At 31.9% G+C, this 12,602-nt stretch overlaps 1 protein-coding gene across 1 annotated transcript; it reads right to left on the minus strand.

Moving 5' to 3' along the window:
- Nucleotides 1-880: 880 nt before the first annotated feature.
- LOC105349164 (uncharacterized) lies at nt 881-11,958 on the minus strand. Its single transcript, XM_034477573.2, has 7 exons — nt 11,655-11,958; nt 8,040-8,112; nt 4,983-5,153; nt 3,793-3,893; nt 3,502-3,682; nt 2,720-2,764; nt 881-2,295 (listed from the first exon to the last, which is right to left on the minus strand). Exons 2-7 carry the CDS (start codon nt 8,110-8,112, stop codon nt 2,153-2,155), a joined length of 714 nt encoding a protein of 237 aa, XP_034333464.2. The 5' UTR covers nt 11,655-11,958; the 3' UTR covers nt 881-2,152.
- Nucleotides 11,959-12,602: the final 644 nt, after the last annotated feature.

Below are 12,602 nucleotides of genomic sequence, written 5' to 3' on the forward strand. Positions count from 1 at the left end.
GCTTGTTCGACCGAGAAAGGCAGGCAATGCATACTGACACATATAGGTTCTGTACATTTGTAAACACCTACTCTCACATTCATGCAATGACAGAATGGAAAAAAAAACACTGAACATGCTTTTAAGATGAAAGCCTTATCGAAAGAAAAACTGGCTTAAAAATTGTGAGACATAAACTACCATCCCCTTATCTTGCCACAGCATGCTGTTCCGAGATGCTCACCACCGTTTTAACTTGTAACTGCGCATGCAGTGTTTTTATTACCCCTTTCTTCCATTTGCTTTGAAAAGATCCTTTCTGCACCGATTTTCCTATCATCCACTAAACCTTCGATCAACTCTCCTTCCATATCCAAGAATGATTCGTTTGTGCATGTTTAGGTAAGGGTTACGGACCTCGCCACAGGCTTTGTTAGCAGCGCCGCTCTCCATGAATCTGTTTTCAAGGTTTCTTTTCTTCATTACTAAAGACCGCTAAAAACTGTTGAAAACATATATAGGGAAAAAGCATATGTTCCCTTAGCGGAAGAAGTATTATATCCTGATGAAGAGGAATGTCAATATTTGTGTTTATTTTGTTACTATAAACAGCAAAGTACATGTATCAGGTATTAAAAATGATATAATAAATGCAACATTATGTTATTTCCGGACATTTACAATGCTTCAAAAAGAAACTTACTCCTTGAAAGAAATAAGACTAAAATACAACAAATAAATGTTTAAATGTGCTTAATGTATATTTGTATATTGCATGAGCTATCTATCACTGATCCGGTCATTCAGAAGTAGATAAATGTATAATATCAATGAAAAAAATGTATCTTTATCTTGATATATGTGCAATAATAACAAATTAACACTTTATTTAGGTGCGTTTATTATCTAAAATATTTACTAATACATGTGTTAATAAATGAAACATAAACATTGAAATTAAATGTCACATTTTTCCTTATAAACTTCCATAAAGATAATTACTTTTTTACAAACCCACAGAGTATCAATCCCAGTTATCTGTAAAATAGTATAATTAATTTTTTTTAAAAGTTTTATTTTTAAGTGTTTAGTATAAAACGGTGTAAATACAGTTGAACAAGTATACATTAAAATTAAAGAATTTCATCACGTAGTAAACAGCAAATGTTGTGCCTCTCCTAAAGACTTCGTACACATTGGATAGTAAATAAAGCCATCATAACGAGATTATACAAGAGAACACCATATATATGTAATAAGTCAAATCTAGGAGATAATAAGACGTACTAAAGACATAACTAAGTCTTAGGCACGAGAAACTTAGTCGTTATAACTAGATAATATTGTATGTCCTTCGTACGAAATAATATATCCTACATGTACGTACATAATAATATGTCGCACAGTACGAGCCAATATGTCGTACGGTATGAGACAATATGTCGTACGTAAGTGATAATAAGTCGTAATAACTAGAAACCAAGGAATTGTAACGAGAAATTAAGGCGTTATAAGTAGATAAAAAATTAACTCCAACGTTTGCCCAAAATAAGCTTATTTCATGCTATATTTGAAAATGTGGATTATAGACCCATACTTTTGGTTTTATTTTCTGAATTTGTAAGATATTTTTGACAAGTCTATTATTATTTGAGAAAAAAGATTGAGACTTTTAAATAATTTTAATGCATGTTGCATCTTTTATAAAATATTAGTTATTTTGCCAAAAAATGTCGATAAAAATATTGAACTTTTTTTTCTGAAACAACATGAAGATACCCCGATGCATAAACTATCTGAAAATTTGATCTGCACTGAAAATAAGGAAGTTAAATTACAGTACTTTAAAACAACCGAGTTATGAAAAATGTGCTCTATTTTTTCTTCTTAAAAACCTTCTGCCCCAAAATATAGTCCCTTACTAAACTCTTTAAAATATGCAATTTTCCCTTAACTTATTTATTCAATATAATTCATTTGGCATTGTAAAATAGGAATTTATTTAGTAGAATTAATATATGACACAGGAATATAGACACGAAGTGACCCAAAATGACTACAAAAAATTGGAGCAACGAAACTCTTTAAAGATAAAGCCTATAGCTGTATACAATGTACTTTTTGTCTATATAAGTTAATTCTTCACTTGTATTGAGATAAAACATTGAATTGCTTATAAAGATAAGTTTCCATCCATCATGTCATGAGCTGCAAGTACATCTGTAAAACCCTCCAAAGTTCTTGTGTTACTTGGTGGTGGGGGTGGCGCCGGGGGTGGGCTACTAGGCTCTGGATAAACTGTTGTCGTTATTGAATCTGTAGATAAAGAAAATATTACATATATACAAAAGAAATCAATACGCATGCAGCCTACATTTAAGACGCTTGTTTTGTTATGCTAAAAAATAAAAAATAAGGATCAATTGATTATTTGGGTATAAAGCAGTGGTTAGATAACATGTAAATATCTTAAAAAACATCTATTTTTCACTTCTACTCGAGAGTATAAGTGAATTCCAATATAAGTATCTAAAAAAGTGTTGAAATTGTGCAAACTAAATTTGTGTTTTGATGATGTTGCAAAAATATCCGCTTTCATGGAAATATAATGTTTCAACAAAATGTTATATTCTTATGAATGAGTATAAATGGACAGAATGAGAAACATTCAGACTAGTATTTGCAATTTAAATTAAACGAATTACAACAAGACACGTAATTTAAAAAGTTTGTCGCTTACCTTCCAGTGAAAACATATCACTAATACTGTGAAGGGTTTCTTTTCCTATTGAGTTACAAAAAGATCTTTAATAAGTCACTACGATATTATTATAAGTTACATGTATATGGTTTCTAGTGGAGCTTATATAGTTTATAAGTGATCACTAAATTATGTTTTATTCTAATTTAAGAATGTATTTTATTGACTGCATTTTTTGAATGGCAAATATTAAACAGAACTTTAATTTCAAAATGAGCGTTTTATAAACAATGTTATAAATGTCAATTTAAGTACAAATCCCAACGTCGTAATACTCTAAAAATGACGTTATAACCCATGTCCAGAGTAAGTTATATTAAGTACTGAACGTGAATGGTATGAGCAAGGTTTTCCGTGACTGCTGATAATCAACTATTCCATTACAAATATCTTCATGATGGTTTCGTAAATAACATAAACACCAAAAATAAGGCTACTTTCCACTATCAAGAAGTCGGTGTTTGCAGTTTCTGACTCTTATTTACTTCGTGTTACGTAATTTTGTTGTATCAGAAAATTGCTGTTAATCATGTAAATGTATTTGTAAGCCTGTCATTGAAAAGTAAATATGTCGCTTAAATGTTGAATGATTACATTTGTCATTACTTGGTTACCTTAATGATACACCAATGAAATGACCTTTTTATGTCACTTTTAATATGACATTCAAGTCCAACTCTTAATAAAGCAGTTTGAATCTGGGGTTTGTTTTGCTTTATAATAGTCATATCTAACAGACCATTGATACAGATCATACTTACTTTGATTTCTGTATGCTTTATTAAGAATGAAACCCAAAATAAAGCAAATTGTGAAAAGCAAAACTCCAATGACATAAACGAAGACGATTGGATTGGTGCATACATGTGATATTAAAGGAGGACAAATCGTCTTGGAAGAGATTTCAGTGGAACGTTCAATCGGCATTGAGAAAAGCACCATCTATAAACAATGCAATGAATTTCCTTCAAAATTAATTTTCTTTTGTTTCCCGTTTTCGAAAAAAATTGAAAAGAAATGTTTATGCTATGTTACATGCTCTCATTACTTACCCTCGCGTGTTTTTTTGAAGCAACACCTCGTACAAAGCCTGAATTAGAACTGACGTTGTTGTGGCTCTTAAATAGTTCGTCAATGTTTGCTAAGCAAAAGCCTACAAAAAGTTAAAGAAAATTGAGTAAATAAGAAATGTGACTAATAATGCACCAGCTTTCAAGTGAATGGTATTTGTTAAATACATAAATTCAAAAATCGTAACTGTCAAGAAAAGATATCAATATGCAATGTCAACCTTGTGCTTTCTTCAAGAGAAAACTATACGATTCTGAACTGAACACCTCTAAAAGTTATTTTGTAATTTATTTTTTTCCTCTGATACATGGGCTGTTAAACCTTATTGAAATTAGACTTGTAAAACCAATTCTCTACGATACATTTTACAAAATCTAACAACATCCTGTAATAGGTTATCTTAGATTAACCTTTGACAGGTCAATGATATCCTTGCTGCCGAAATATTAGTTGATATTTATGTGAATGTGAAAAATGTTGATATCAACATTAAGCCTCCGTTCGTTAACCATAGGTTTAGTGTTAGTTACCGTGTGTTTATCATCTAATCATCATGCATTCAGTGTGAACGTTTTTGCATTCTCTGTTCGTCTACCCTCTGCATTCATCGATTACAAAGCATACATTTGCCACTAACATTATATTAGTTCATTGTTCTAGTTTCTGTGATAAATTGAAATTTGGAATTGTAAACTGAAATCATCAAATACAGTATAAAAATAAACAAACCTTAAACGAGAAAATATAAACCAGCATGTACATGTAAATAAATACTGCATTTATGATAGTAGGTTTTTTTTAATAATTTTATTGTCAGTGTTGATGTGTATCTTTATCGTCTAAAATTAAATCGAACGGCCGATAGTAGCCTGACCACTATAAAGCACTAAAAAAATGTGCTTAAAACAATGTTCCAGATAGAGGTACATAATTTTTTCAATTTTAGGGATCACCGTAGCGACACAACAAACAGATCTGTACATACTGTACACCATACACATTGCACTTAATCTATTTCTTGCATTAATTTTATATTAGAAGAATAGCCATACATGTATACCATCATTTCATTGTTATCTTTAGTACACTCAAGTTGATGCTAGTCATCTTTAAGAAGATATTTAAAAGATCGAGACAACACTACATATTGCTTGCTTACATTATAACGTACCATTTGTTGCATTTTTCATTTCTGCATCGGTAAATAACTTTGCCAAGGTTTTCTCTGAATTCTGAAGAGACGAATACTGTTTGTGTTGATACATGTACGTATCATTATCGCACATTGGTGACTCATTAAGGGTGCATTGAGTCTTGGGACACTCCATTTCTGATGCTGTACCTGTAGAATTAAATGTAAGTGTTTTTTTTTTTATGATTCAGCAATGTACAGTACATGTACTAGATAAACAAACTGATTAGTAATATTGATTTAAAATCTGAAATTTAGTTTAAGCTTAAGTCACAACTGGTCGCACGTGCTTCTACAGGTGGTCTACAGGTGGATTTTAATGAAAATCTTGCAAGAAAAACAAGTGCATATTACAATATTGACGTACGATCGCTCGGTGGCTGTTGGACATGCACCACAATCACCATGGTTTTTTTTGGGAGATATGAAAACGTACGCTGCAATTGCACTTCACTCAAGGAACACTTAAGATAACCGTACAATTTGACATGCAAGAATGACACAATTAACTAGATTTCTCTCGTAATTTGCGCTACACGTACGTTGACTACAAGTAGTCTGTGCTCACCATCAACATATTAATTGAACACACAGTAAACAAACGTCATATTTACGCTACGTCATACGTACACCAAGTGTCAAGGATGCGTGCGAATCGCCGACAAAAAAGACACAAGGTATTTAAAAATATGGATAAGGAGAAAATCCTTATAAGGTAAAGAGAATCAACAGTTTTATCATTCATCAAAATTATATCAATGACCCCCCTTTTAACAACAAAAACCAAACAATCAAATATAGGGTTTTTTGGTGGACAAAAAGGTGGAAGGGAAAGAAGAAAACAGGATAGTAAGAAACTAGATATTAAAGCAGACTTTTGAGAAAAGGCAACAGATTTCCCAATCAATCCGACGTGCAAGTCTTCAAAGATAGAATCATATACATTTTCGGAGTTAGGAGAAGACAAATGATATTAACGCGCACACCGAAATTTCTAACTAAATCCATATACACTAAACTCCAACACATCCTACAAACCGACATTGGTATGGGACACACAGTTTTGTTATGAAACTATCAAGTTAGTATGATACTAATAACTTTCGTAAATATGATCAATTTAGTTTGTAAATGGTTAATTTTCTCTATCTGAAAAATATTGATTAACGTATGCATCTCTATGACTATTAAAACTTTTTAAAATTGTTTTCATAGTGATCTTCCGATGTGCCATGTGATAATTCAATATGTTACTTTGTTGTTTTTTCGTTATTTCAGAAACGTATCATAACAAAACACAGGCAACGGTGAATCTATGATTTTTTATTTTAAAAGTACCCCCCCCCCCTTTTTTTTGATGACAGTTTAGGCCAAAAAATATAACTCTGTGAGTGATATACAACCCTAGCTTCCGGTTGGTGTCTCGTCTCGCTTTGTCTAAATCACGTGTATCAGGGTGATATACTACTCGATGCATGGTACCTTTATGTATCAACAATTGTACTGTGTGATCAAAGAGTGCGATGAAATACTTTCCACATTTAACAATTGTTGACACCGTACCTAAATTATATTTTGATATATTGTAAAATGAAAAATATGTGCTTTATGTCATTGTATGATATTATATTATATGTAATCTGAACTATTGGCAATTAATTGCTATGCTATTGACCTTATGATTATTTTAATTACACAAATTTATATATGTTTATCCATCAGGGATACAAGTAATCAAAGTACTGAAGTACTGTCAGGAGTTGATTTTATTGATTATTATTAATTCTAAAATCAATGATATGTTATGCAAATTTTTATAATTTGAATTTTCGAACTTTTCCGACAAGAATTTTGCAAAAACCCCATATGAATCATGTTGTGTAATATTTAAAGATAGAATTAATCTCATCAAACTGTGTATCAGTAAGTAATCGAAATGTTTCTAAAAATTGTATACATTTTGATCCAAGCAATATTCAACTCTAGTCTCGGTCAATCAGACGCTCGGCTGTCTACGTTAATCTTAGTCTCGTTCAACCAGACGCTCGGCTGTCTCCGTAAAACTCCGACGAGCAGAGAGTCTGGTAAAGCGTCACGTTAATAACCGCTACCGATAGGGGGCGCTGATTTAGTTTCATTTTGAATCGTTGTCACTGTGTGCCGGTTAAAGATTTGTGGGATATAACAATACTTTATTTTCTTGTCGTGAAAATTATTGAACTTACGTCAATTTAGTCTAATACTATAGTCTTGCTTTCCATAGACTCATTAAATATGGCTGAACTTAAGTTCGACGAAGCGGTTAATGTTTGTTTACAACCTTGACAGCTTTAAAATAGATTAATTATTGGTTTTACCCTATCCCGTAAGGTAACACTGCAAATAAATCCTTTCCATTTATAACCGTTTTTTAACTTTCCAGTCGTAGATCTTTCAGTTTAAACGGCAAAATCGTTTGCTTCTGTCATTGTTTACATGTTATAGGAGGTGTGTTTCTTTCAACCAATCAAATTCAATACCAGTATTTTGGTAAGCCTCGTTTTGACGTTACAAACATTAACGTGACGCTCTACCAGACTCTCTGCTCGTCGGAGATTTACGGAGACAGCCGAGCGTCTGGTTGAACGAGACTACGTTAATCTCCGACTACCAAGAGAGACTCTCTGCTTGTCGGAGATTTACGGAGACAGCCGAGCGTCTGGTTGAACGAGAATATCTTGAACTCTAGCGTAGGAATACATGCAACTACAAAAAACAATTGAATTGTTCTGTTCGTACTAGCCTATATAAAATCTGACTATTTTTAAGGTATTTATATATACTTTTCTTTGAAAAACAATGGTACAGCATACAGTAGACCGAATTTATCTATTATTTGCAAGATCTACGTCTTGTCAGCGGTGATGATTTGTGCTTAGATCCAAACACTGTTTCACTTTCGGTTTGCCAGAGTAACTGCATAGGAGAGTTGATTAAAATCAACTTCCAAAAAACAAACCTATTTCATAGTCTTCTGAGGTTTATTGATCAACGTACCTTGTCCAGTAACTTCAGTTGATGATATGAGTGTGGAAAGTAGAAACTGAATCTTCAGGACGTTACCAATCATCTGGAATAAATGAAATAATCCACTTATTACATACACATGTAGTGCCACAACAGTCAACGCTGTTTGAGTATTTATCGCCGGTTTATCAGAAAATCTAGCGTTCATAACAGTTACATCTTATGCAGTAGCCGAAATCAAACCTTGAAAAAAATGGTGATGTCCCTTGAAGTATAATCAGGTCTAAATTGTTATTACCTTAATCCTGATTGTCAATAGACAGCAAAAAAAAAATACAAACATGAAAACACGTGTATTAAAGAGATTAAAATGAAATACCCAGTACATAATGTACACAATTTCCCTAAAAATGAACTACTTCCCTAATTGCACAATTTACATAATAAAAAAGTCATCTCTTGGAGTATTTATTAAGGTGCCCTGTTTATGCGCAATGATGTTTAGAGAATTTGTTGACATCCCAGGAATAAAGTAGTGATGACGTCATGACGTTTTATGTAAAAGCCCTGTTGCTCAAAATGTTTACATTTTATGCAGAAGCCAAATCAATTCTTAGAAATAACTAGGGTGTCATTTTTATATTAAGTGTAATGCTGTCAAAGAAATTATATTTTAATGTAAGTAGTCAATTGGCAGCAAAATGACACTTTTTTCATAAAAAGAAAACTGGTTACAAAACTCGTCTTACAATTTTTACAATCAACTAATCATTTGTTGCCATATGAATGAAGTTAATAGGAGAAAAAATGGTCCAAGACAAGGATAAATCTTTGTAGCTATTTTTAAGTAACAAATTGTGCCTGATAATCTATATTTCAATTGATATTGGGGGATGACAATTACTTACCTGTTAATTGGCTAATCAAATGAAACGTTTGCTCAAAGGTTACACTAATCATTCTTTAGATTGAAAAGTTTATTTTTCATTATGTTAGACAGTAAAGCCCTTAAAGCAATATCAGCTGCAAAATGTTTATTTCTACAAAAATGACAACATTTTCACGGTTTTTAATGTATAATGTATAACTGTTATGTTATACCAATACCAACAATCAATCAGAAAAAATCAAATCAATATATTTCTTCCTGTATTCAAAAAGTAATATCGTCAAAATAAATAAAATTAAATATCTATAGGCAGCGTATTCTTAGTTATCATAGTTATACGATAAAGATTTAGAAGTATGTTTTATCAAAAATGACGTTGCAACGAGAATTAAATTACATGGTTACGTGTGCAAATATTCATAAAAGAAATTACTAAGTGTTCCGATTAAAATATGGTTTCATCGAACTGACATACCTTTATACAGAGAATCAGCCAGTTTTTCAGGGAAGCAGTCTGTTTAAACAGAAAAGAATCGGCGAAATATATCCTACATATTGAACGATAAGTATATATATTATTATATTAACTTATAAAAAATATTTGGGTATTTACTTGCAATTTTTATAACAGAAGGAATATTTTATCGAAAGTTGTTTTTTAAAGAGAAAATAATACTACATGTAACCTATATGTATTGGACACTTGCACCCTCTATAAATAGTAACAAATGAAAGTCCCAGGGGTCTAAACTGGGTTAACTAGTGTAACACTGGTAACTGTAAGCTGTTTTGATTATTATCTCTCCTTTGCTGGCCAAAACAATGGCAATTTATGGGGAGGTTAATTGATACGCCTTATCTATAAGTTGTATTGTTTATATAGATAATGATACAATAGGTTGAGAAAAGGAGATAACATTTTATGGGGCACTCTGTAATTCTTATCTGTGTACATATATACATTTTACCGATTTTGTCAACAACATGATAGTAATCTAATTAAAGCACGTTATGTTTTCCTTTAACTGATCGTATCTATAAATAATGAAACCTTTACCATGTTAATCAATCCTATCCTGGTTGAAAACACAAATACATACCACCATGAAAGCAAACAAACTGGGTAAAACAAGTATTAAACTTGCAGCTACTGACCTAGTAACCTTGACCACACTTCGTTTCCTTGTAAATGTAACATACATGCAATTTAATACACAACTTAATTCTATAAATTTCATTGTTCTCTCTTATCAAGTTAGCCATGTAAAAACAAATCTCAGCTCTATGTATCAATATCTTTTCTCCCCTTACAGCCTGGTTGCAGTTAAAACCCTTGCTAATAGGTCATATATATTTGCTCGGTTAAACCTTGATATCTTGGCTGCAACCACTGGCTTCACTTGTATCAAAGTAGTCCGATTATTTTTCAACTTAATGGTCGTAAGGGCATGCAAAGATTAATCCAGCCTCATCCCCCATCTAAGCACTTCAACTGGGGTTTTTTTGTTTTTTTTTTTCAGTTTTCAGTTCTGTTTGTAAACTTTCTTTTTGGTCTTCATGGGCTGTTAGTTACAAGATGGCTTCTCATCATTTAAGTAAATTTTAAAAAAGTTATTGCATATGTTACCTTCTCTTTAGTATAAAAAAGTACGAGGGAGTGCAATTTGGGTAGAAGCCCTTTGATACAGTTTTATTGTCCTAAAACAGCATTTTTCTTTTAATATCCTTAAAGAAATAGATGCACACTGCCAAATTAAAACAAATATTAAGCTATAAGCTGTCACATGCCTTCATTGTGCAAGGAGCTGTTAAAAGTTTGACTGAATAAAGGACCAAATGTCCTTTTGAGAGGAGATACATATATATTAAATGATGAGATTTAGTCAATTCCCGATTTTTTAAACCATGTCCTTTGAGGACTTAGAAGGGGTTAAGTGCCATTTAAAATTTTCAAACCATAGAAAACATATTTCAAAGTCCTATTGCCAAAAAAAAAAAATAAAGATATAGGCAAAAATAAAAGTAACATCAAGCTTTGGTCAGTTTGATTTTTTAATGTACATTAAACTCTGTGTGTAATTTCTGTCTATATGCACGCCTATATAATTTAAGAACAATTAATTTGTATTTACAACAACCATGTGACTGAAGAGGAGGCCAGAGTACAATAATTGTTAAATTTTATAAAACAAAAATATCTATCACAGGGCTGCATGGCTGAGACCATTTGTTAGACTATATTTATCTCCTTTAGAAGGAAGGCTGTGTATAAATTAATAGAAATTTGTTCAGATTTTAAAAATCATCATATCTGGAAATTCTAAAGTAGGTTTGAAGGTTAATTTGTTTACCACTAACCCATACTCTTTAAATGAGCTATGTCATGTTTTCAGACGAACATTTGTTTTATTTTTGTTTACGATGCATTACTTGGTTATATTTCCTGCTCATCCAAATATGAATACGAACTGTCCATTAAGATGAATAAATTGGCCACAATACAATTATTTTTATGTGAACAGGTTTAATTAACGTTTATCCCAATGTTATCAATAATCAAAAAAGAATTAAGTAACAATTTTATGTCAATCAGTTAGTTTACATTTGCTAGGTACGCCATGCATTGTTAAATTCTTTAATTACATTTGGTTGTCAACAATCAAATTATAAGTAATATACTTTTATAGAATCCGTTACATTACGTTGTAATACAATCTAGTAACAAACACTTCAAAATGGGAAAAAAATATACGTACCTTTATCTTTTAAACAGGCGGTACTGTAAATTAGACATGAAAAACCGAACAAGTAATGCGTTTCCCAACACTTGTATATAACCGTGAAGCTGCGGGAAAGGTTTTTTTAGTTCTTATATATAAACATATAAAATTCTGGTGACAATGCCCAATATCATACTATAGAATTGATATAAAAAGCACGTGATTTAATTAAACTGATAACAGGGCAGGTACTGTTACAGCGTAAACGAAACTGATAGAGGTAAAACAAAATTACAAGGTTCCTTTGTAACATACGTACTTTTGTATGTTACAATTATTCATTTCTACGAAAGCCGAGAAGGATCATTCGAGATTCGAGATTCGAAATACGAGATTCGAAATACGAGATTCGAGATTCGAAATTCGAGATTCAATATCTAAATTAACCAATCAAATCAAGGATCTGAAAATGTGTATCCTAGCGACATCAAACTGTTCTAAATAAAAATCATACGTACATGCTCTTATATACAAATAAATGCTATGTTCACTTCTCCCTACCTAACTAAATAATTATTTGTATTTACTTTTACACAGAATATCTAAGTAGACTAGTAATAATGCAGTGTGCTTCGCGGATCTAAGTGATTTTGTTTGCCCTGGTGCATTTCCACCTGATGCGTTTGAACCCTAAGGTATTTCACCACCAGTAATAGTTTAAAACCCGGGTTTATTCACCCCTTTTGTGTAAAAATGCGGTTGTGGTAGAGAACTTCATAAGCGTAGCTAATTTTTTCTGTAGGGGGTCCTAGGCCAATTTTAAAAAATTTTACTATGTAAATTTAATAAGCTCCAATTTTCCCGAGGAGGGGGTCCAGATCCCCTGACCCCCTCCTTTCTAGATCCCCGCATGAAGATTAGTACATGTATCTAAATAATCTAAATGTAAATAATCTGTCCTGTTTCACTAATAAATATAAGCAT

Source organism: Magallana gigas, chromosome 9 (genome assembly GCF_963853765.1).
Source record: "Magallana gigas chromosome 9, xbMagGiga1.1, whole genome shotgun sequence".
In the NCBI taxonomy this organism is placed as follows: domain Eukaryota; kingdom Metazoa; phylum Mollusca; class Bivalvia; order Ostreida; family Ostreidae; genus Magallana; species Magallana gigas.